This window comes from Podarcis muralis, chromosome 6 (assembly GCF_964188315.1).
Source record: "Podarcis muralis chromosome 6, rPodMur119.hap1.1, whole genome shotgun sequence".
NCBI classification, from domain to species: domain Eukaryota; kingdom Metazoa; phylum Chordata; class Lepidosauria; order Squamata; family Lacertidae; genus Podarcis; species Podarcis muralis.
Window position 1 is genome coordinate 73,554,709 of NC_135660.1, and position 26,820 is coordinate 73,581,528.

Sequence of the window (26,820 nt, forward strand, 5' to 3'; positions counted from 1 at the left end):
AATCTCTACATGTGGTTATGTATTTGGTAATGTGATAACTTGTAAAATCAAATAAAATTTATTTCAAAAAAGAAAAAAGATTAAGCTATCAAGGATAGATCCAAGCTTAAGCCACAGTAGTGGTAAAGAAAAAACCACTCCAGTTGCCCAAGAGATAAAATTGCTCATCTTAGGTTCAAAGGTTCTAATGCTCCAGAATTGTCAGCAACCAGCTCTAATCACTTGCCATTGCGATGCTTTTGATCGTGCTGGCCCTATACTATGGTCTGGTTTCCACATATAGGCACAGATCACATGGTTTCTCCTGAGAACCCATAGATTAATCTGTGAAGTGACTCCACTGGAAAGCAGTGCATTTGAGGCAACTGGAAAGATTCATGGGATCCATCATACACCTACAGTAAGTCCCACAACCTGATGCAGTGGCTATAAAGTAATGGGCAGGCATGTGTGAATTGGCCCAAAGTAGTGTACTGCCTAGAATGGTAGCCTTGGCTATGTGAAAAATTGCTTAGAAGTTACAGAGCACCTTGAAGACTAACACATTTGTTACGGCACCAGCTTTCATGGTCTGGAACCCATCTGAGATGTGTAGAATGCTCTCCTAAGATGCCACAAGAGTCTTCGTTGCACACCAATACGTACCAGCAAACATATGATAATATTCCATGCAGGTGATGAATTGGACTCTAGTTCACAAAAGTTTATGCCATAATCATTTGTTAGTCTTTAAGGAGCCCCAATACTTTGTTCTCTTTGCTGACACAGAGTAATACAGTTATCCTTCTGGAAATTGTTAGCCGTAGAGGTGACTGCATTGTGCAAGGCAACGCCCTACCTCTTATCCCAAAATCTCATAGGCTTGTTGTGAGAATAAAATTCCTCTCTGAGGATTGCATTTAGCTAAATCTTACTCAGAGAAGACCCACTGAAATTAATGGACCGAAGTTAGTTGTGTCCATTAACTTCAGTAGTTTTACTCTGAAGTGGGATATGACCCTGAGATACTTGGGGGGGAAAGGCAGAATGCAAATATAACAGATACATTTGTTATCAATAAATGAATGAAATCCTGCATCTACAAGTAGGGCTGGCAAGTAGGCTCCTCCATTAAGATCTATTAAGATCCATTAAGAGGACCAGTCTTTTAAAATAAGACCTCCTGGGTAACGGACAGGCAATTTTTCTCACTTCTTCTCTCTGTTGAACTCAAGAGCAATTGGCAAAATGTGGTGCTGATATAAAGGCAGCAGAAAAGATAGCCCATTTAAAAATTAAAAAATGCACATTTGTGGCCAGGTTCCTGGTGAAGTTAGCCAGCCACAGTTCCTGAGAGGTCCATCTTTCCGGGTCCTGCATTTGACACTGCAAATCTTGCCGTCTGGTTTTGATTCCCTCCCCCCCCCCCTTCTCTCAGAGAGTTTTCAGGAAGTCTGGGGGAGGGACAAGGCTGTTTCTTTTTGTTATAATGGGCCCCTTTGTGGAGATGGAACAAGAGGAAAGTTCTGCCCGTCACATAGAGCATCCAGTGTGACTCTCCCCCTTTTGCTACTCACAGGCACCAAGGTCCCTTTTGGTGCTGGAAGAGAGGAGGAGGAGGCGGGGAAAGAGAGGGAAGCTCAACTCAGGATGGAACTGCTGGTGCTGCTCAATGCCCTGGCGACTCGGCTGCTTTTTGCCTTGCACTCCCTGCTTGGAGTCTGGAGAGTGACCAAAGTTATGGAGGAGCCCAAATACTGGCTGCTGGCATTGCTCAATCTCCCGCTCTGCATAGAAACAGTGCTCACACTCAAGTTTAAGCAAGGCAGAGGCTACAAATGGTAAGCAATTCTCTCCTGGTCTCTCTCTGCCCGCCTGTTTCTTTACATCTGCTTCCTATCAGCATCGTTGAACCGGGCTCTTATTAGAGCTTACAGCCTTTGTCTTTTGCAACGGTTTATCGTCCCCTCCCCCAAACTCCATCCCCAGCCCTCCAGCTTGTCCCATTCTAATTCAATAGAGTTTCCTTCCTTCCTTCTTTTCTTTCGTTCTCTCTCTCTCTTCTTTTGAACAAGGTTTTTCTGAATCAAACTTTCTCCTGGAAAAGCAACGGAAATGCTGCAGCACTTTCTGACTCAGGTTCAGAAGCACTTGCTTGTCTTTATTGCTGGTTGGGAAGGCTAAGCAACTAAGGGGACACCACAGCTCTTTGCATTTCGCCACAGAGAGCAAGAAGGGTGGCAAATCGGGACGACACAAAGCGTGAGGCAGAGGAGAAGCACCAATGCCTGTGCTGCAGGGGGCGGGGGGGGGGGCGCTTGCCAAAGAAGCAACAAGTCCAGCAAAAAAAAAAAAAAAAGTGTGTGCAGACAGAAGGCTTGAGTTCATTTGAGCAATAGCTTATCAGGTGGCAAGTTTATATGGGGGTCAAAGTTTTAGCAACACAGTGGGTTTGTAGAATTCGGTATAAATCAGACTGTGGCTAAAATGATCCTCTCCTCCTGCTATGACATATGACTGGTATTGATCCACAGTTCCCATAGGAGTTGATTTCTTCATGTATTATAAGACACTGTGCCCCGTTGCAACAAAGGCAAGTGAGAGCCAACGGGGAAATGTAGAGTCAGCAAAATAAAGAAACGTACGGATTGCCTCCCCAGCGTTCTGTGCAACTCCAGACTTTTTCAACCAAGACACTTCCCTTGCTTTGGAAATCTTGAAGTGATTAATTGAAGAGTCGCCTTAGTGTACACTTTTGCTTGGAGCACTGTGGAGGATCCAGTGCAATTGCACCGAGCATCCTCTGTTCATTTCACAACTCAGAAAATGCAAGGAAGGCGGTCTTTCCAGAGAAGCAATGATTTGGCAATGCCGCGTAGTCTAGAGAAACGGTTACATGCATTACGACATGTATGGAATGCAACTTCCAGCAGCAGATCCTTTCAGGCAGTTTTACAAACGATGGCATGGTTAAAAGAGAAAAAGGCAGTAAGATCTGTTAACAAATCTAGGCTCAGCCAAACCACACACCTAAAGCTAGCTTGTGCCAAACTTCTAACAGTGTAGCAGCCTACCTTTGTGAAGGCTGGTTCTTCTTTCTCACCATGGTGAAAGGTATGGCATCTTTGCCCCCCTCTGACTTCACTGGATTTCATCTAGCAGGTCATAAGCCGCAACAAGCTCCAACTCTGACCTAAGGGGGAATCACACAATCACCAGTTGCTTTGTTTATGGAAATACACATACAAATAAGGGGGCCATTTCACACAAGATGGAGAGGGGGCCATTTCACACAAGCTTCCCCATCTCTTGATTTCTCAACCACAAACTATGTGAACTGGCTCAGTTAAACATCTCCATGATTTCTTGAGGCAAGCCAATATGAGAATACTACCTTTGGGTAGGGTTGCAAGAGAAATCTGGTTCACATTTACAGCCAAATCTATCAAATTTCTACTTTCTGAAAGAAGATGAGAACTGAAACATAGCCATCCTTAAAAAATCACAATTATCTGTATTTTGTGGTGCAGCTCTACAATGTTTCACAAAATGTGCCTATTCGTGGGAAATGTGCATTAAAATGAACATATTAATGAACACAATATACAAAAATGCATTGTTATTATTAGAATTCGCTTGTAAAAATGTGCATGTTAGTTAAAACAGCCCACAAAATGTTTTTATTAGTAGAAATTCACAATATAGTACTGAAGAACTTTCGTAAGGATTTCATGCAGAAATATGGAGAACTGAATTTCAGACTGGGAAAAAATGAGAAATGGATAGAACTACAATGGACAGATTCTTCCATCCCTACTAGGAGGTTTTCTTTTTTGACTATGTGATTCCTAGTCCAGTTTGCTTTTTTCCTAAGCAAAGTTTTTTGTTTTCTCATTCACGCCAAAGGGGAAAACCTAGGGCTTGTGAGCCCATTAAACTGTCCTTTTTCAAGCCACAGTGAAATGTGTACAGAAGTACTTGCCAGTGATGCATATGTCATGTCATCAGCTGATGCTTTGGCTCTCTGACTTCACTCCCCAAAAATGAAAAGAGTTTCATATTACTTGGGTGTATCTTTGGAAACTAGCCCTGTGTTGGTTTATCAAATCCACATGACAGACAATTGTTTGTCTGATAGAACATGCACATCTCTCTGTCCGCTTCTGTGCACCCACGATGTGGTCCTGTGATGAATTTAAGCAGAGGTGAGGAGCTGGACTGCTACTTGTGATGAGGCAGTCCCAGCCGTGAAGGCTTCACCTTGGAACTTCATAGGTCTTCTGCAGAACCTTCACAGGATCCAAGGAGGAAACTCCTGTGGGGAAGGGGAAGTTTCTGCAGGGTTTTTATTATGCCAAATTACCATTCTTATGAGTTGGGTATGCATATCGAAGGCACAAATCTCTTTGCTCACAAAAGAAAAAGGGAGACTTTCCAGTGCTATAATTTATGCTCATTAGTGTACAGATTTTCTGCAGTTTAATCTTGAAAATATTCAAGGGTGGCCTTGAGAACCTTGGCCTACCACCCAACTCAGAAAAATCTGGAATGGCACTGCAGGGCGATATCAAGGAGCTGCCTGAGCTCCTGGCAAAAGTAGGCAGGATTTGGCAAGAGAACATGACTCCCAAACAGAGAAAGACAGCAGAGTCAATCTTGGGGAGAAGGGTATGTGAGCTTCATTACCTACAAACCCCAAAATCTGGGATCCCCTTGAAACTGGTGCCAAAGTTTTGTAATTGTTTTGTAGCAAAAACCCTGCTATTTGTAGCACCCCACATGCATTTTACCTTTACCTTTACCATACCATAGACATGCAGGCCAACTGGAGCCCATGAAACTGTCCTTCTTCAAGCCAGTTGGCCTGCATGTCTATGGTATGGTAAAGGTAAAGGTAAAGGTAAAGGTAAAGGTAAAGGTAAAGGTAAAGGTAAAGGTAAAGGTAAGGTCAACTGGCCTAGGCCAACCAGAGGCTTGCGACCCTCACCTCTTCCCTTCTGAGTCCCACCTGGGATGTTGGTTCTTGCCTGCCTTATCTTCCTAGAGCATACCTCCCACTGCTCCCTCTCCCTCAGAGCCCAACTTGTTCTGGCCTGAAACCAGTGGCTGTCAGTCCTGGCAGACCACAGCTACAACTTCCTGAAAAAGAAAGGCTTGAGGAAGACCCTGCTGTCTCTAAGAAACTGGAGAACAAGAGACAACAGATGGGTGTAACCCTCAATCCAACAGTCTTTCTGAGAATCCCTTTTAAAGAATCTGCCATATAAATGGGTACCATTCACTCATATGGGGAAAAAATAACATGCTGCACTTCAGGTACTATTTTGCTAGCAACAAAACCAACCTGTTACAACCAAAAAGGACGCAGTATCCCTCTTTACTCTGGGTCTTCCCTCTGACATATGGGCCCCCCCTTCACCTCCGCATGCAGCATCGCGACTGACCTTTCGCTAATTGCAAATAAAGATATATGCCTTTCTTATTGCTTAACGAAAAGGCTGGAGAGATGGTGATGAATTAGTTCTTAATGACAGACACTGGGAGGAAAGAATATAGTGCGGCTGGCCAAGAATGTTTCCTCAAGATGTCTTCTTTTGAAGAGATAGCTTGAGCCAAAGTCAGTTGGCTGAAGACAACTTCATTAGATCAGCATTGGTCCCTGGCCAGCTGGAAGAATTTTTCATACACTGAAATCCTAGTGGGGAAGCCGACATCCAGTGCAGAGTGAGTTCCCCGCCACAATTGCTTCTCAGCTTGGACACCTGCTTTATATTGCAGCAATCAGAGGGAAACAAGTTGCATGGCTTCCTTATTGAAAGGCTGGAGAGAAAATCCATTCGTAGGAACAATGATATAGTAAGTGATCAAAAAGAAAGAAAGAACAGGGATGTTACAGCAATTTGGAAGTTTAAAAAAAGAGCAGCAGCCTTGATCATGATAGCAAACACAGTACAGTGGTACCTAGATTTACAACCATAATCCGTTCCGAGGTCTGTTTGTAAACCAAAACAGGTTGTAACCCAAGGTGCGCTTTCACCAATGGGGCCTCCGAAAAAAAATTTGTTCGTAATCCAAAAAAAATGGGTTGTAATCCAAAAAAGGGTTGCAAACCGGGATACACACTTCTGGGTTTGATGTGTTTGTAATCCAAAACGTATGCAAACCAAAGTACCACTGTATTTTATTATTTAAGCTACCTATATACTGCTGAATTACTGTAGTTTCTAAGCAGCGGTAGAGAAGTAGCATAAAGAACTTACAGAGTTGGCAGTTCAGTTTGACTGGGACTTTTCCTTTGTGTATGCTACATTGAAGATATTTTGCACATGCTGATTCAAAAATTTGCTTCCAAAATTTGGCTGAAAAGGTTTAGTAAGGGCTCGGGTGGTGACAGAGGGCATTGACAATGGACAATGGAGGTAGTATACCACAGAGAGCGGGTCTGGCTGACTTGTGGGAGCAAGGGCTAGTTCATTCATTCATAAACTGTTTTCTAAAAGACTGCGTATATCCAAACATTCAAATTGCATGGCTTCCCCAGAGAATCTGGAGAACCGTAGTTTACCCATCACAATTTCCAGCACCTTTAACAAACTACAGTTCCCATGTGTCGGGGGGGGAGGGGGGAGAGTCGTGTGCTTTAAATGTACAGTCATAGCCAAAGGCCAGGGCAGCTCAGAAAGTACAGTGGTACCTCAGGTTACATACACTTCAGGTTACATACGCTTCAGGTTACAGACTCCGCTAACCCAGAAATAGTGCTTCAGGTTAAGAACTTTGCTTCAGGGTGAGAACAGAAATTGTGTCCCGGCAGTGCGGCAGCAGCAGGAGGCTCCATTAGCTAAAGTGGTGCTTCAGGTTAAGAACAGTTTCTGGTTAATAACGGACCTCCGGAACGAATTAAGTACTTAACCCGAGGTACCACTGTAAATGTAAATCGAACTTGGAAAAGCATTGGGTAAACCATCAGTGCTAAAGATTACATCAAAGCAGTTAAACCCAAAATAAAACCACATTCGAAGAAAAGATTGAACCAGAAGTGCATACCAGAATTATTGTCACAGGTTTCCTGTCATATTTCTGTGTGTCAGATGATCAGTGTGGGTGGCTCTGTGGCAATACTAGTGATCTCTTTCCAATGAAAAAGAAACTCAAGTAGGTTCTGTATTCCTAGAACTCCTCACTGCTCAGAAAAGTGGGGGTAAGCAGAACAATAATGTGTTGTTGTTGTTGTTTTATGAGCCTCAGAATTGCTGCTGTTGTTGTTGTCTGAAGATGCAGCCCCAGCCACCACTTCAAAAAGTAGGGGAGCATTTGGCATACAAACCCTCCTGAAAATCAGAGTTTCAACAATATATTTGGGGGGGGGGCGGGAATAATACCATTGAGTATCGTTCAAAACAGAACGGAATCCCCGTTTCTTTTTCTTCCACATGGCGTCACATAATATTTATCCAACCCATCACTTCATTGTTTTGACAGAAGAAAATGATAGACTGTGCAATTCTGGCTAAGCTTGGTAAATCCAGTTTCTTTTTATTCCTTCCCAGGTTTTCCCCAGCAATATTCATCTACCTGATTAGCATAGTCCCTTCACTGTGGCTTCTGGAGCTTCATTTTGGGAGTCAGGTATTGTTCTTTCCTACAGCATATGATGGCGATGGGTGGGTGTACAGGCGGGGGGGGGGGGGGTGTGAGCCAAGCTGCTTCAGGCAGCTAAATTTGGGCACCATTAAAGGGTGTGATTTGAATTTTCTACCTGAGGTATTGAAACGTCAGCCCCCAACACAGAACACTTGTATTTATATATTTATATACCCAACAAATAGCTGCGGTCGGCAAGAGAGGGCGTCATGCAGATACCATCTTACCAGGAAGTCCATTCTGTATGATTTTGGGGTCAGGCCTTTACTGTGGTGGCCCCTGTTGTTTCGAATTGCCTCCCATCACATATCAGACTCAGGCCATCTCTGTTGTCCTTTCTGGCATCTCTTGAAGACTTTCCTCATTCAACAAGCCTTGTAGGAAGCAATTAATAAGTGAAGCGAATAATTTATTGATACACCGTTAAGAAACCCCATAATAAATCATGCAAATAATTAAGCTTGGATTCAGCCAAATAAGACTCTACAATCCTATATGCCAGTGATGGGGATCCCATAATCCAGAAGTCAGAGTCTGCATCTGCAGGGCAACAGGTTCCCCGCTTACCTGGAAGTAAGTCCCATTGATCTGCATAGGGATTACTTTGACTGAGCAGACATCCACAGGATTGCACTGTAAGTGATGGAAATTAAGAGAGATTGTACAAACTGGCTTGTGTTGCATTTCTTACATGGGCAACAAAGGCCAGCTTTTATTAGTTTTATTACCGAATCTGGATTATAGAATTTTTCATTTTCCACCTATTATACGCAATCATAGTTATAAGATGGAACTCTATGTGTAGTAAAGGGGAAAATTTAAATATTTCTAATAGCTTGCTAGTGTTATAGGCAGTGCATGAGAAGAAACAACTTCAGTCCCTGGTTGCAGGAGTTAACCTCCTGCTGCATGTGGAATTAATTAAGAGGGTTACCAACCCAGAAAGACATCTGTGCATAAGTGTTATGATGTCACTGAAATCACAGTCCGTCTCTTGGTAGTATGTTAGACATTGCTGAGAGATTTTCATGCACTATCACTACTTAGAATCCCATTAAACATTGCAATTTGTGCTCCATTTACATTTCTCCTTTTCTTGCTTTATTACACATGACCGACTACGATTATATTAATGTCATTTTCCTTGCTCATTGCCACGGCTCATTTACACTTGACATTCAGTACTTCAGTAAATCGCAGTATACACAGTTGCATGGCATTATATCAATGTTCGGACCAGTACATCAAGGTCACACAAACAGGAAAATTCAAGCACAACCTAACGACTGTTGATTCAGAAATAAGCTCCACAGTGTGGAATGAGGCTTATTCCTAGACAAGTGTGCACAGAATTGCAGTCTAACAGAACAAACTTATGTACACTTATTGAGGAGCAAGCTCTACAGAACTCAGTGGGACTTATGTCCAGGATGTGTACACACAATGCCATTAAAACACATTTCAAGCCCATGGCTTCTTCCAAAGAATCCTTACAACAGTAGTTTACTCTTTGCAAAGCTACAATTCCCAGCAGTCTAAACAAACTACAGATCCCAGGATTCTTTGGAGAAAGTCACATGTTTAAATGTATGCTGTGTACACAGCCATACTTCTGTATAAATATCCATTGGGTTATGCTATAAGTCATGAATGACTGAATGATATATTATAAAGAACTATTTAAGCATACCTCGGGTTACATACGCTTCAGGTTACATACGCTTCAGGTTACAGACTCCGCTAACCCAGAAAAAGTGCTTCAGGTTAAGAACTTTGCTTCAGGATGAGAACAGAAATCGTGCTCCGGCGGCACGGCAGCAGCAGGAGGCCCCATTAGCTAAAGTGGTGCTTCAGGTTAAGAACAGTTTCAGGTTAAGTACGGACTTCCAGAATGAATTAAGTACTTAACCCGAGGTACCACTGTATTATATATTACAGTTTGTCCAGAGACCCGAAGAACACATGTAGAGAGTTGTTCAACTCTGTCCACAGGAGATCTACAGCAGAGGCAGATTTAGGGAAGTGCGGCCTAGGGGGTGTTGCAGGGCGTTGCAACTATGACGTAATAAATTGAGCAGAAAGGAAGGCAAGAGGTGGGAGAGGGAGCTGCTGAAATTTGAAATACCAAAGTCCGCCCCTGTCTACAGTCATATCACAGGCATGGTTCCTTTGAAACCTGTCCCGATGCATTCAACGGCATTTAGTTCCAAATAGGTGTGCTTAGAATCGCAGACCTAGCTATATAATATATTTATGGAATGTTTTCAAGTTCAGCTGGTCTTCTGTTTTGTAAATTGTTCAGGAACCTAACATGATTAAGAAACTTGAGGAATTAAGAAATATGTTGATTCAGCAAACCTGAAGTGCATGCATCAACTGACTTCTACGAATATGTGATGTAATGAATAGCTGCCTATAGGTTGAACAGAAGAAAACAGCCAGCTACCGAAGGCACCTGAGCAAGCATCTTGAGGTCCAAGGGTGGGGACAGGCCAGATGTGCCTGCAGCTAGATTTCATCCAGCCCTTTGGGTGACCTCCATTGATCAGCTGCTCAGTGGGGAGCGCCAAGGTCCAGCGATCTACTCTTTAGATGCATGGTTAAATTACTCAAGCCTGTTCTGAATGAAATTTTGAATTATTGTCCAGTGTCTCTTATTCTTAATTTTAATTTCCTGTACACCCCACTGGTATCTTATAATGTTATAAAGACATAGGATGCTGCAATTTTTTTAAAAAGCTTTTTACAAACTTGTTTTTTTCTAGAGAAAATGGAAGGTGAAACTTGAGTGGAGGTACTAAGAATTAAACTTATGCCTCTATTTCCATGGGAAATAGCTTTGTTTGTGTGATTTTGTATGGGTATGTGATTGTGTATGAGCCTGTGTGCACCTTAAGGATGTATGATTGTGTATGGGTCTGCTGACCCCTGAAAGCTGCCCCACCATGACAATGCAGTTGTTGACCTGAAAAGAGTTACCCACCACTGTTCTAGACATTAGTGCCCAGCCTTCACGAATGTGTAACCTCCAAGATCCCGCTGATCAAAATCAGGATGCTTGTTTTTTGATCCTGAGGTCTCACGGGCGCTAACTGACTCGTGCGAGAGCAGAAGCCCAAAAGATGAGCATCTTCTGGTCAGTTGTCACGAGCCAGCTGTCTCATGCCAGAGCACTGGACTACAAAATGGGACATGCCAGGACCCAATCAGAAGCTGAGATGGCTTCTTTAATTCCAGGATATGCTGCTCAATTTAGGACAGTTGAGGGGTATGCAACTGGGCTGCTTTTAGTACATGTGGGTCACCAGTCATCAACGTCAATAGAGCAAGCATTTTCTAAGACATCAGCATCTATTGAGTAACATCTTTTGAAATCAAGGCAAAAATACAGTATTGTAATAGCATGCAATATTGAATGGTTGTTATTCTTGGACACTTTTCATGCTACTTTCCCCTACAAAGCCTTCTGGAAATGTATGCAGTTAAGGGGCCAAAATTGGCCAGAAAATGCTACACCTGTTGGAAAGGAAAATCAGGATTCTGTACAACACATATTAGTGGAAGCTTATATACCACAGCTCGCTCCTATACACGAAGCCAAGCCAGAGCACAACTAAGTGCAGTACAGCCATCTTCTCAGAAAAACTCTTCACAAAGTTCAAGAGGTCAAGACACAAAGGCTTTAGCAACTAATCCACACCTAATGACCCACCTAAGTGGTACTCAGGATATCACTCAAGAAATCACTCAAGATATCCCTCAAGCAATTAAGGAACAAAAGAAGAAAAGGCACACTAGCCTGGGAACTTCCTCTCTGCCCAGAACATTGGAGGCTATACACCACACCTCCTCAACAGTATTTATAGGAACTCAAACACTGAGATCCTGCTCTGTTCCAGTAACAAGAAGCCGAAAGCACCAGCCTGAAGATGACGAGTGAGACCTCGTCGAAACGTCGCCTAGACACCCCAACTTTTACACGGGAAGACACCCGAGGACACCAAAACCTGCATTCCTGTACCCGTGAAAATCTACGAAAGCATATATATATATATATATATATATATATATATATATATATATATATATATATATATCCAGATTCTTAAAGTGTCCAGTGGTGCCAGATGTTAGAAATAGGCTAAACAGAGTGTTGGGTATGGCAGTTATAGAAAAATGTACAGCTTATTGAATTCAGAAAAGCTGGAAGAATTGCTGAATCTTTCCCAGGTAAAATGGTCTTCATTTGCTTTTGATAAGGGCTTGGTTTTTCATGCATTACTGCAGGGGAGTTTGGTTTATTCTAAAAATTGTGGTTTGGGATATTTCCATTGTGCATGCAAAGTCCATTTATTGTACGTTTAAAAATTCATCTGTCATATTATTAATAATAAAAAAGAAAAGGCCACGTTTTTATAACCTCATGAATGAATCAAGTCGACTGCATAACTGGAAGAGAGCAAGAGAGATGAATAATAAGCATCTCATTTCAGTAAAATAAAGCAGTTACTTTTAAGTTCTTTTCAAGTATGGAAGGCTCTCCCATGTTGAAGCTGGAGTGGGTTTGTGCTGGTTAGGCTGCAGGTTTGAGCTAGCCCCATGCCACACACAACTATTCTTGTACATAGAGGTTTCTCTTCAGATGTTCCCACTCAGCACAGGAACTTCCTGGGGCAGGCTAACTCGGCAGCACAACCTCACTCCTTCTATCTACGAGAATTCTCCCCCCTGAGTAACATCTGAAGAGGGCCAAACAGTTCAGTTTTATCTTGCAGTGCACTTTGTTAAAGGTAGCCAGGTTTTTGCACACCACACTAACCCAAACCATGGTTTAACATCAACATGTGAGTGTGCGGACTCTCAGAGATGAACCTGCAACCTCTTTGGTCCTTTTTTGGCTGCCATGTTGCGCTGAGCAACGCCATGGTTTTGCAGGCTATCCAAATGGGACTTGTGGTTAAGCTCTCTCCTCAGCAGCAGTTGGCAGGGCTGAGCAGGATGGTTAGTAAGGCGAGAGCTTAACCATAACTTCAGATACACAGTGAGGCAAACATTGGCTTAGCTCAGTGCGGCACAGCAGTCAAAAGGCCAGAAAGGAGCAAAGTGGTTGCAAACCTCTCTCAGAGCCCACATGCTCACACATTCTCTATAAGCTGAGATTCACTTAGGGTGATGTGCAAACCAGGCCATTATGTACACAGCTGTGATATATATATACACACACAAAATCTCACATTGTAAAACATGTTCCAAGAGGTAACTAGCAATTATAGGACTGCTTTGTTTCTGGTAAAGCAATTGCAGTCTTGACTTCATTCCAAGTGTTTCGTTGCATAGCTATGGGAGAACTGCATGGCATTAAATGTGTGTGTGTGTGTGAAAGTAAGATGCAGGTTTTTCAAACAGCCAGATTGCATCAATAGGTTTTTAAGAATGCAAATCCGCACCAGTGGGGAATTTTCTTCCAAGGCGAACACTAGCTTTAGAGGAGGAATTTTCCTCACGACTGTAACAGGAGATGAATTGGTTAATTTCTTTCTTCATGTTTGTGCTGATACTGTTAATAGTCAGTTTTTTCCTTTTTTAAAATGTACTTTGAATGCAAATACACATTTAATGCCATAACTAGTTTGAGGTCCACAATGACTACAACTTTTCTTATATGTGGCTAAAACAAAAGGCAGTTCCAGAGAACCGGAGACTCCTTCCAACAACACAATTGACACTCGTTATCTCTGGAGTTTACAAGCAAAGCAAATATAAAACATGTATTGTAATTCCCTCTTGACATGAGAATGTGCACTGAAATTGAAGCTTACCTTTGACCCTGTCGTAGCAGAAAATCTCAGTCTGCTGGCAGCAGTTCTAAATATAGAAGGAAATAAAGGGGAGATTAAATTAAATGTTGCTTTGTTAAAAAACCTAACCATGGCACATTTGTGAGGATACAAGGAGAGACAGACCTTCATGCCTCAAAATGCCTGTTTTGACTTGAAAAGTCTGAGTGCAGAGAGAGAAATCAAATAATCTTCTTCCTGAAGCAAGATCAAAATGTCTACATGGCCAGGTGTACTTTCACAAACCTGTTTGAAGCTGATCAGCAGATGTAGGTCTCAAAGTATTTGAGAATCACAGAATTACATTCATTCAGAGATAGATAGATGATAGATAGATAGATAGATTATAGATAGATAGATGATAGATAGATAGATAGATGATAGATAGATAGATAGATAGATAGATGATAGATAGATGATAGATGATAGATGATAGATGATAGATGATAGATAGATAGATAGATAGATAGATGATGATAGATAGATAGATAGATAGATAGATAGATAGATGAGAGAGAGAGAGAGAGAGAGAGAGAGAGAGAGAGAGAGAGAGAGAGAGATAGGAGAGTACATTTGCTCAACCCAAGGTGGTATAGCAGGTGTCATGCCTGCCCAATCCTAGTCCCTGGTTCCCCTTAAAGCCTTGGCTGTTATCTGGGGTGCCAATTTGAATAAAATATTTTGTGGTGGGGAGGTAAGCCATGCCCCACATAATCAATCACAAGACATGGCACATGCACACTATTTGAATGGCAATGTCCATCAACTTTAGGGAAGGGACCCCTCAAATATTTTATGGGGGTGGGGCTGAAGGGACCTCAGCCCCTAGGAGTTGGCTCCTATGTCTGAGAGGATTCACAGTCTTTTAATATACAAAATATGGGGGCCCCAGTGCCCTAACTTCACTCATCCGTTGTGTTCAGTTTACAATATAATCTGTGTTTCGTAAAGTGGTGTGAGGTACGCCTGTGAGTAGCTGAATGAAATTTCAGGTTTCCAGCTGAAAACCAATGGATACTTTGGTAAAATAAAACAACTCAGTATGCAGCAATCAGAGAGTTCATAATGCTGTGCATATATTACATCATTAATCTTTACAACCACCTTGTAAATTTGATCAGTATTTATTATCCCGTTATTGCAAATGAGGAGTAGAGACTGAGGCTTGCTTAAGGTTATCCTAATGAATCTATGGCAGAAGGGAGATCTGAACCAGAAACTTCTTGGTCACAACTTAACAGCCCAAAGTTCTGCACGTTTAATCAGAAGCAAAGGCCTCCAATACTCAATGGGCCTTACTTCTAGAAAAGTGTGCATAGGATTGCAGCCGAGGTCTCTCAGTTTTTGACATCTGCCTTACTTTCGAAGCATACTGCATGCAAATGTGAAAGGGTGAGAGAGATAAGAGACATATATCTGCTCTTCATTGAAAGAAATGTGAGAGGAACACAATATTCTGTTGCTTGCATCTCAGTCAAAAATTCCAGAATGAGCTTCTTATTGGCCTGAAATGAGAGATTGTTAGGAAGATAGGTTATAATAATAATTTATTATTTCTACCCCGCCCATCTGGCTTGGTTTCTCCAGCCACTCTTTAAAAAACCTCATCCAGTTTTCCACTTTAGATGTTTTTAATGGTCTCCTCCAGTTAAATAATGAACAAGTCAATGAGAGTCAAATTCAGTTTTCAACCACACATCCTTTTTTTTTGGTGCAGAAGGATTGCTGCCCTGCATTCAAATGCTTTTTAAGGTTTACCTCCCTTGCCTTTCCTCACAATCTTTATGCAATAAAAGATATTGTTTGTCAGTTGCTGTTCTGAAGATATTCACAGGGGCCCTTCTTACATCATGTGTGTGCCAGATGAGCTCCTTCCTGCCTGTAATCTGAGAAGCCTGGAGAGAGGAGGAGCCTATGCTGTTGCTCCTCCCACCCCAGTGTGGATCATTTCGAAACTGGGACAATGCTGCCATTTGGACTCTTTCCACATGTTCTGGGGTTTCTCATGTTACCTGAACAGTGTAGGAGGGTCCACACATTACAGCAGTGTTAAGCAATATGGGTTATTTTAAATAATGTCTATACAGAATTAGAGACTGATTTATCTCCTGAATTGAATTTTTATTGCAGGCTTGCCATAATGAATCGGATATGCGGCCATTCACTCCAAAATATGAACCTGCTTATCAAAGCAAGGCCATAGATGGTCCCATAATAGGAACGGTAAGCAGGGTCTCATGAAATGACAGCATCTACTTAATTCTTGAAATGTTGGTGTCTGAACTATCTTGAATTCTACTACTGCGAACTGTGTTGTATTATCAGTTGTGAGGTCTTCTAAGACACCTACTTTTAAAAGAGTGTCCTTAAGTTGTGCAATGACGCTGTGGCAGATAATGTCACACAAATGCAATATCTCAAGGGTTTAGTATTACAAGAATGAGCCAAACCTCCCCTTGAAGTCACATGCTCATCCTCTGGTACAACCCTAAAGAGACCATGCTTCCACTTCTTTTTAGATTAATCACAGTTTATAGTGATTCAACTGTGGTTAATCTTAACTCCGATTAGTGAAAACAAGCCAGCTTCATAAACAATGGTTTGAAGTACTGTATGCTTATTTCCACTAATTATTGTCCAGATGTTTTGGGACTACAATTCCCATCATCCCTGACCACTGGTCCTGTTAGCTAGGGATGATGGGAGTTGTAGTCCCAAAACATCTGGAGGGCCAAATTTGGCCATGCCTGGTCTAGGGTTTCCCCCCTTCAACATTTGTGGCAATAACAATATAGCTTCCTCACATTATTAATCCATTTCTATGTTTAGCAAATTACTTCCTTGGCATTATCAAGGCACTATCTATAATATGTATTATAAAATGGAATAAAGTGTGTATCAGAGTTGGCTAGGCTGGGTTTTATATCTGTCCTTATATCCCTCTTTAGCCAAGATGATTGTAATTAGAAATGCTGCAGGCTTATTTGCAACCCCCCTTTCCCCAGGATGAAGAAGTAAATTCTTTACTTTGTGTTGAGGTGAAAGCAAACAAATATCTCTTTCCATTCAAGCCATATTACGCCGAAAGCATTTGGTCCAGAAAACTGGGTCATTTCAAGGATCTGTGAACCACAAACCTCTGGCACCAAGTCAAGAAGTGCTGCCAGGATGCATATCCCTTTATAGCCCTCAAATGTCCACAAATGCAGTGAATGAGCCAAAAGCGGCTAGGAGCAGATTCTGCCCCTGCACACTAAAAAGCATGTTTCCTATGCGTATCTTCCTTTGTGTATCTTCCTATCTGGGAGCGGCCACTGAACTGGAAGCAGCTGCCAAGAACACATAACACTGGTCTTGAAAGACCTACATTGGCTCCCAGTACGTTTCCGAGCACAATTCAAAGTGTTGGTGCTGACCTTTAAAGCCCTAAAGGGCCTTGGTCCAGTATACCGGTCCAGGATACCTGAAGTATACCTCCATCTTTCTGCCCGGACACTGAGATCCAGCGCCGAGGGCCTTCTGGTGGTTCCCTCGCTGCGAGAAGCCAAGTTACAGAGAACCAGGCAGAGGGCCTTCTTGGTAGTGTCACCCACCCTGTGGAACGCCCTCCCACCAGATGTCAAAGAGAAAAACAACTACCAGACTTTTAGAAGACATCTGAAGGCAGCCCTGTTTAGGGAAGCTTTTAATGTTTAACAGATTATTGTATTTTAATATTTTGTTGGAAGCTGCCCAGAGTGGCTGGGGAAACCCAGCCAGATGGGCAGGGTCTAAATTATAATTATAATTATTATTTAGGCAGAGCTCCACACGATCAGGAACCTTGAAAAAGCAGGATTAGGAATATAGGAATCTGCTTTGTACTAAGGCAGGTCACTGGTCCTTGGGAAGATAGGAACTGTAGTCCTAAAATTTCTGGAGGGCTACTCTTAGTGGTGGAGCAAATGTCAAGTTCTATTCCTGGGATTTCAGCATCACTGAGAAAGACCCCCCAACCTGAGACCTTAAGCAGCCATTCTTGGTCAGAGCAGATGATACTGAGGTAGCTGGGCCTATGGACTCAGTACAAGGCACCTTTGTAGACTGTCAGAGTTCATGCAACTGTCAAAAGCCAACCCATCTTACATTCAGATTGTCATGAGGCCAGGGTGACATGAACTGACCTCATCTTCCACACCTACCATGCACTGAACAGTCATGTGAATTGGCCTCTAGTGGCAGAACACCGACAAGATTCCTTTGGTTAGCTTTTGCTGAAATGTTCAGATGAGTCCAACATATTGGGTTTTTTAGAAGTGCTGAAAACCGTCTATCCTGCTTCAGGTATAGGGATGAGGAAGAAATCTGATCCAGTTCACATTTAAAGGCAAACCTACCTAATTAGCACAATATTGGAAATGAAACACAGCTGTCCTTCAAAATTTGCACTTCATCGAATTTTGCAATGTAGTTCCTGAGCCAAGTAATTTGTACATACTCCCCAAGGAGCCCAGGGTGGCAAACAGACCCACAATTTACAAACAGAAATATTCTAAATGAGTTAAAACTTTCTAAAAGCAATTACGGTTGAAAACATTCTTAAAGCAGTTACAACTAAAAACCTTGTTCCATCCAGTGATATCAGGGTTAGTTGTGCATCTAAATGCATCTATTAATAAAAATAACATATTAAAGGCATCGTTGTTTGGGGAAATTTATTTACAAAGATGTATATTTTAAGCAAAATTGCATACAAAAATATAGTAAAGGTAAAGGTACCCCTGCCCATACGGGCCAGTCTTGACAGACTCTGGGGTTGTGCGCCCATCTCACTTAAGAGGCCGGGGGCCAGCGCTGTCCGGAGACACTTCCGGGTCACGTGGCCAGCGTGACAAGCTGCATCTGGCGAGCCAGCGCAGCACACGGAAACGCTGTTTACCTTCCCACCAGTAAGCGGTCCCTATTTATCTACTTGCACCCGAGGGTGCTTTCGAACTGCTAGGTTGGCAGGCGCTGGGACCGAGCAGCGGGAGCGTACCCCGCCGCGGGGATTCGAACCGCCGACCTTTCGATCGGCAAGCCCTAGGCGCTGAGGCTTTTACCCACAGCGCCACCCGCGTCCCCACTACAAAAATATGTATTCACACTAAAATACTGGTATTTGGGGGGAGGATTTAAAATGTGGAAATGTGGAGAATTGTAATAAAGATTGGACTAATGAGAGACAGGACTTGACCGAATCACGCATCCCTACTCCTGTATCTGTTCATATTTCCCACAGTTCTTATGTTGATTCTTGTTTTTATGGCTCTTTGCAACAGGCCATAGAATTTGTCAACACAATCTCCGCTGTGTGTGAGTCAGTTTGGATGCTTGGTCTCCACCAGACCTTTCTACTGCTGCTTATCATTGGGAGATGGCTTCTTCCCATTGGGGGTGAAATCACCCGGGACCAGTTGTCACAGCTCCTTCTTATGTTTGTGGGGACTGCAGCAGACATACTTGAATTCACAAGTGAGACCATGGAAATTGAGAACGTAAGGTAGGTAATTTGCTAGAACACTAATTATTTTGGAGGCCTTGGTCATGTCAGTCCCTGAAGAACTTCACCTGAAAATTCAAGATGTTCTTCAGATAAATAGGAAGAGGCAATTTTTGTCCAAGTAGGCTTGTGAATTTAAGAATTGCAGTGTTCTGTATCACTTTGCAAATGAAAGGCATCCAGCTAAATAACAATAAAAGAAAGTTAGGCATTCCTGAGTTCTACCGAACAGCAATGCTACAAAAGCTAATCTCAACTGACTTCTTCCTTTGCTTTCAATGGGATTTAGCTGCAGCTAATTTATTGCGGTGTGAGATTTCAGAGGCAATACCTACATTACTAGGTGCATGGAGTGATAAGACAGATAGTGTATTTCTCTATCTCGCTGCCCATTTACCTATGTTAGACTAATGCAACATCTGCATTACATAGAGATTCAGTCATTAGCTTCTGATCAGTACCTGCAGACAGCAGAAGTGGGAATGAGGGAATACTGTAGCACACAACAATGACATCTGCAAAGGGTAATGGAACAAACTTGTTTCCTGTTGATTAAATATGAAAGGCTCCTAGACACAGCATTTTTCTGCCTTTTTCAGCAGTACTGCTTCTAAGCAAAATGTCTCATTCCAGAATTGCTGAATTACAATGGTTTACAGCATTCTGGATTCAGCAAATATCTGAAATGAAAACGTTCACATGTGAATGCTGTCAATCCCAGAGAAATGTTACAAAAATAAGGAATCTCAGGGGTGCACCCGTCATAGACAGGGAATGTTGATAGCCCCCTATTGTCAGCACTCACTCATGGATTTCCCAAAGCAGGAATCAATTTTTAGGCATACACAAAACATATTTGGGTTTGGCAATATTTGCATGCAGTAATTCTCCTGATTTTGAACATTCACTGCAACATGCATAATAGTACTTCCAAGCAGTAATCAGCTGCTACATCATTGTCTAATGCGTAGGCTGGCTCAAGAACACATTCAAGACAGGGAGAGTTTGGGGCACTAGTCAAAAACATTATTTCACAGTTGGGTATTTGATACTACGTATTTGAAACTGCTGGGGTGCGGGTGGCGCTGTGGGTTAAACCACAGAGCCTAGGACTTGCCGATCAGAAGGTCGGCGGTTTGAATCCCCACGACGGGATGAGCTCCCAGCTCCTGCCAACCTAGCAGTTCAAAAGCACGAAGTGCAAGTAGATAAATAGGTACCGCTCCGGCGGGAAGGTAAACGGCGTTTCCGTGTGCTGCTCTGGTTCGCCAGAAGCGGCTTAGTCATGCTGGCCACATGACCTGGAAGCTGTACGCCGGCTCCCTCGGCCAATAAAGCGAGATGAGCGCCGCAACCCCAGAGTCGGTCACGACTGGACCTAATGGTCAGGGGTCCCTTTACCTTTACCTTTATTTGAAACTGCTGCTAGTATCTATCTAAGATAGCTACAGAACTAATTTAATTGCTGTTATATCATTGTTTCATTTGTTATTTGATTGTTGTCTCTATTGTCCATTTGGTATTGCACTTTATTGCATTTTTGTTGCTTGATAAAAGGGGAGGGGTGCAAATATTTTAATAAATTGCAACAGGCACTACATGTGCCTCTAGGACTGAGATGCCCCAGTGTGTAAGGGAAAATGCAAAACAGAGCAGCTCCAAAGAACTTGCTGATAGCTCAATCCTATGGAAGTCTATTCAGAAGCAAGCCCTGTTTAATTCAACGAAACTTACTTCTGAGCAGACATGCATAGGAGTCTGCAATAAGAGACCATTAGGGGCATTATACCTTTGTTCAGGCATCTCAGGCCCTGACCTATATAGAACATGCTTTGTCCCCTGCATATACCATGGACTGCCTTATCACCACCTCACAGGTTCCCCATATCCAATTAGTTTCTGAGCTATATTTCCACTTTGCACTAGGCAGGAGGATACAGGCCAGAAGCTGGATGCTGCCCATAGGATATTATTTGGTCATTCCTCATCCTGAGATTCTGAGCACAAGGGTCTGGGAGACATTACTGTAACCATGCTAGAATGCCATAAAATTCACAAATGCCAATCAAACTCTTGGGCTGCAGTTTTGCTAATGGGTCCTGTCAACATGCACAGAAGCTTGGATTTTTTTTAAAAAAACAAACCCTTAATTGGATGTCTTGTTTTCAGGCTGAATTGTTTTATAGCATGTTTTGGTTAATAAGTGAGAAAATTGGGTCTTTGGTCTTGTAAAATATCCTTAACATTATTTCTATACCTGGATTGGATTCCATGAATTTTCACACTACAGTGGTACCTCGGGTTACAGACCCTTCAGGTTACAGACGCTTCAGGTTACAGACTCTGCTAACCCAGAAATAGCACCTCAGGTTAAGAACTTTGCTTCAGGGTGAGAACAGAAATCGTGTGGCGGTGGCACAGCGGCAGCAGGAGGCCCCATTAGCTAAAGTGGTGCTTCAGGTTAAGAACAGTTTCAGGTTAAGAATGGACCTCCAGAATGAATTAAGTTCTTAACCCGAGGTACCACTGTATTGAGGGGTCCTAAGAAGTTCCCAGCCCCATGAGCTGGACTTGGTTGCATTTTAATATGATGGCATTCCATATGCTTTGGAGGGATTGCTTTTTAAACATATGTCAATCATTTTTGTTAATTTTAGGACCAACCGCGCTGTCGTGTATGCAATCCTAGCCGTATGGACTTGGAGCATGCTGCAGTTCCCCCTGGATCTTGCAGGTGAGGGACAGTAACAAATACCAAGGATTTAACTCAAGAGTTTAAGGAGGGGGTTATCCTACATGCCACTAAATAAAGAAAAAACCCTCTCCATTGAAACCTTGATTAGCAAGGACTAACCTCCCCCACCAGAAGCTTAGGCCACTCTGACTTCCTTAAAAGTAACATAAGCCAATGGGAACAACTGCCTTCTTGTCTTGTGAAAAGTTCTGGGTTGCTGGCATCTGTCTAAAGCCCTTTACAAGAAGCTATCACTTAGCTGAGATGGCAAAGTTCACATGTGGCACTAAAGTGGATTTCTGCAGATCCCAGAAGTGTAGTCTCTACACTGGCATTTACATGTGAAATGTAACATGGGAGTGAAAGCATACCAGCAGTTCTACACTGTAGATAGCAAATCACAGAAGTTGCCACACCTGAGATTATAAACTGCTGGCTCATGTAATCTCACTTCTGTGAATGAAAGCTTTGGATGCAGGAGAAATTCAATTCAGCTCTCATTTAAAGGTGAACCAACCTAATACACACTTCCAAAACAAGACACTAGTTGAAACTCTGCCCCCCCTTAAAAATTCACACTTCTCTGAATTTTCCAATCAGTTCTCCAGTTTTGAAAAAAAAATCACATATTAGTGAAAACAAAACACAAAAAATCATTTTATTAGGTAACCTAGCTTTGCAAAAATGTGTATATTAAGCAAAATTGCATGCAAGCTTAGTCAGAAAATTTGCATGAAAATGCCGGTGAATGTTCATGAGGACTTCATATGATGCTTCACTTGATGTTACTGCAATAATAACAATGGTCTTCCTTGTTTGTAGTGCAACATGTTGGCTGCGGTCGCCCAGGCTCCTCAAAGAGGGTCTTCAGTTTGCTTCTTTGCAGACACAGTGCAGACCTATGGAACATTGGCATCAGCTTGTTCATTCAAGATGGCCCTTTCCTCGTGGTGCGCTTGATACTGATGGGCTATTTCCAAGTCATTAACCAGATGCTGGTCTTTTTCACAGCTAAGAATATCTTAATTGTGATGCTACAACTATACCGTCTAGTAGTGTTATCATTAGACTTCCACGCCTCCCTTCGGAATCGGCCAAACAGCCGGAAAGGAGGAGTTGGCTGTTGCCCATGTGAGCCCAACACTATCAGCCTTCCACCCAGCAACTGTGATACCGATGAAAGGGAGCGTCCTTCAGTTGCTCTGGAGGATTCTTCATCAGTCACCGTTGACGGCTTGTGAGCTCAGATCTCTTTTTCATGAATGTTCAGTCATTTCCTCCCTTGGCTACATAGAAAGGGGACTGGCATATCAGAGGCAGTCTGATATATTTCCTGTCCGCTTCAAGATGAATATTTGATTCTAGGAAGCAAGAGGAAGTGTTGGAGCAGCAAACTTGCTTGAATGGAAATGTTGCAATCCTACTGATTTAAGTAGGCAGGCACTAAATCCACAGTATATTTATTTAATGGGATTTAAATAGAGGTAGTTTTTCAGAACTTAAAGAAAATGTGATGCGTTGGAGTACTTCGCTATTGACTCTTAAAGACACTGAGCTATCAGAATATTTGCCTATAGTATGGTAGAGAAACTATTTACCTCTCTGGGGAATCACTTCAACTGTGACAACGGCATGCAAGTGTTTATGAATGAAATAACACATCCCTTCCACTCATCTGATGTGGAAACATTACACAGTCAATGAATGCAAGAACTGTTTTAGTATTATGCCTCTCTTGACTAGATCGATAATAATGGTGGTGTTTACCCCATGTAGGAATGTGAAAAGAGCATGCAGTTCTTTCTTTCAGATAACAGCCAAGCAAGACATTTCCCCCAAAATCTTGCTCAGCATTTCATCAACATCATGCCTGGTTTAACCCCACAGCAAATTCACTTCCTTGAAGGATTTTATAGCAGTTGTTTTATACAAAGGTACCGGTACTTGTCCTTTTCACAATATCAGGTCATTTTACGAGACCACCAATCTGTGATAGCTTTTACCTTCTCAATATGGTTCCAACTGCTGGGCAATCAATAAGAGTCAATTATTTTTTATGGACAGTCTGCATGAAAACTGATGATAGAAACGCCAGATGTTGAAGTTATCTAGTGCATATCTGGTTCTCTGTGAGCATTGTGTGAATTTCCCTCAGGATCTGGTCAACAAATGAAATTGTGAAAAGTTTTTTTCACATATCCTCAGACTTTGAAAAGAAATGTTGAATTAGCAAATGGATTATATGAATGAAGTGGGGTGGAATATTCAGTACTGTAATCACTGTTGTAAAGGTTGCATGCTTACATATTTTTATTTTTTGACAAATGTTTGCAAAGAAAAAAAATAAATAAATGTCCAGATAACACAGACATTTCCTCCTGCTCAAGGTACTCCCAAATCCACATTTGTCTAGATATTGTGAAGTGGGGGAGGGGGGCTTGCAAAGGGCCATGCTGGGTTATTGTTTTTTTGCAAAGCCCCTTCCACAGCTGAGTTTGCTTCTGGTTTGGTGCCACAGGTTCCCCATCTCTGCTATACAGGATGGTTGTAAAAAATGACATTTTGTGCTGAGTCATGTTAGGCTTATTTGAGTGAGATTCTGGAATTGCTTCCTTCCAGTCAGCCACCTCAGAGGGAAGGTAGCTCTGTGGTGTATCTGGAATTATTAACAACAGCAATGTTGAGGGTTGCATTTCCTCCAGTCACTAGATAATGCTATCCCACCTGGCTTGAATTGACTTCTTTACCTAGTACACGACCTAAAATTAATCTGCAGCTTTGCTCATATAAAAACTGCAGTGTCTGTCATTACTTCTGCTCTTTACCTAACAAGGAACCTGTGTTTTTCAGTTAAGGAAAGGCTGGAGGCAGAGTAACTGCTGGCTTTTTACATTTACAAAAATGGGGGGGAGGGGAATCAGCTACTGAGTGCTTCTTGAGCCTAAAAGTAAATCCTATGGGGTTTAAGAGCAGACCAGCTTCCATGTTAAGTTAGAAAAATAAAGAACAACACTATAGCAAAGGTTTGCTGAGATGATCATTTAAAACGCTTTGAACATTCAAATAGAAAAGGTGTATTAAAATACGTTTATCCTGATTTTCACCATTTTGGTATCAGTGGCTTTACAACAATAAAGTAGACAATATGCAAAATTTAAAACATAAATTAAACCCCCATAATTTAAAACCTCAAGACTTTTTAACTTTTCATTTTAAAAAAGGGAAACATCTGAGAAGCATTTGGCGTGCAATGGCCTCCTGAAATAAATATGTTTTGACCAGGCATTTGAAACTCTGTAGGGACTAAGTATTGGGGGACACGGGTGGCGCTGTGGGTAAAAGCCTCAGCGCCTAGGGCTTGCCGATCGAAAGGTCGGCGGTTCGAATCCCCGCGGCGGGGTGCACTCCCGTCGCTCGGTCCCAGCGCCTGCCAACCTAGCAGTTCGAAAGCACCTTCGGGTTTACCTTCCCGCCGGAGCGGTACCAATTTATCTACTTGCACTTTGACATGCTTTCGAACTGCTAGGTGGGCAGAAGCTGGGACTGAACAACGGGATCTCACCCCATCGCAGGGATCCGAACTGCCAACCTTCTAATTGGCAAGCCCTAGGCTCTGTGGTTTAGACCACAGCGCCACCTGTGTCCCTTAGGCCAACTGGTAGGACGTCCCCATTTTAATCGGATAAATGTTGGAGGTTATGGAATTATGTGACCCCCAAGCCAAGAAATTAAGTAACTATACAGTGGTACCTCAGGTCCAGAGGGGACGCGGGTGGCGCTGTGGGTAAAACCTTAGTGCCTAGGACTTGCTGATCGTATGGTCGGTGGTTTGAATCCCCGTGGCGGGGTGAGCTCCCGTCGTTCAGTCCCAGCTCCTGCCCACCTAGCAGTTCGAAAGCATGTCAAAGTGCAAGTAGATAAATAGGTACCGCTTTATAGCAGGAAGGTAAACGGCGTTTCTGTGTGCTGCGCTGGTGCTGGCTCGCCAGCTGCAGCTTTGTCACGCTGGCCACGTGACCCGGAAGTGTCTTCGGACAGCGCCGGCTCACGGCCTCTAGAGCGAGATGAGCACGCAACCCTAGAGTCGGACACGACTAGCCCGTACGGGCAGGGGTACCTTTACCTTTACCTCGGGTTAAGAACTTAATTCGTTCTGGAGGTCTTTTCTTAACCTGAAACTGTTCTTAACCTGAATCACCACTTTAGCTAATGGGGCCTCCAGCTGCCGCCGCACCACCGGAGCACGATTTATGTTCTCATCCTGAAGGAAAGTTCTTAACCCAAGGTACTATTTCTGGGTTAGCGGAGTCTTTAACCTGAAGCATATGTAACCTGAAGCATATGTAACCCGAGGTACCACTGTACAGCCTTTAGAAGATATCGGAAGGCAGCCCTGTATAGGGAAGTTTTAAAATGTTCAGTGTTTTATTATATTTTGTATATCCAGCTTTGGTTGTACACACTGTTATCCTAAAACCTTTTACTCCTTACATAACCAACTTCTGCTAAAAGGAACACTTTGAAAACTGGGGGGATTGAGGTGGGATTAAGCTGTCCTTTTCCTTGAACATGCACACTTGGTATTCCTGCATGCACACACCCAACATGACCTTTCCTTTGGGACTATTTCACAACACTCTGCCAAGTGCTTTAAAGTAATATTTCAATGGAAAGCGCAAGAATCAATAAAGCCTTTGGTTTTGCCTCACTTAAAAATAGTCTTGATGGAGGAAGCATGTATGAAAGGTTGCAGTTAAGGGGGTGATTGTCTTCCAAGCTGCCTTTTTCTGACACGGCTGTAAGATTAGCTGCTGCGTCTCTGCAGATCTGTTCAGAGATAGCTTGTGTTTTTACAGGATAGTTTGTACAAAAGAAGACCCAATGCATGCTGCAAGCTGCAGCTTCAGAAAGGACAGACAGAACCACAGGCGCAAGTAAATATGCTGTGACTCAATGGAAAATCCTAAACATCTCATATTTAATTGAGAAAAGTTACCAGAAGGGGCAAGGTGGTAGGGAGGTTGGCGTGGAGCAAATGCACCAGTGGACCGAATCCCGCACTCCTGTTAGTGCATTTGCACCACACCTGCCTCCCCACCACCTTG

The 26,820-nt window shown here is 42.7% G+C and overlaps 1 protein-coding gene across 1 annotated transcript; it reads left to right on the top strand.

The window, feature by feature from the left end:
- Positions 1-1,424: 1,424 nt before the first annotated feature.
- TMEM26 (transmembrane protein 26) lies at positions 1,425-24,084 on the top strand. The gene is made up of 6 exons (XM_028729356.2): positions 1,425-1,820; positions 7,530-7,608; positions 15,591-15,683; positions 18,761-18,981; positions 21,639-21,715; positions 22,538-24,084. Exons 1-6 carry the CDS (start codon positions 1,630-1,632, stop codon positions 22,954-22,956), a joined length of 1,080 nt encoding a protein of 359 aa, XP_028585189.2. The 5' UTR covers positions 1,425-1,629; the 3' UTR covers positions 22,957-24,084.
- The last annotated feature ends 2,736 nt before the right edge of the window (positions 24,085-26,820 follow it).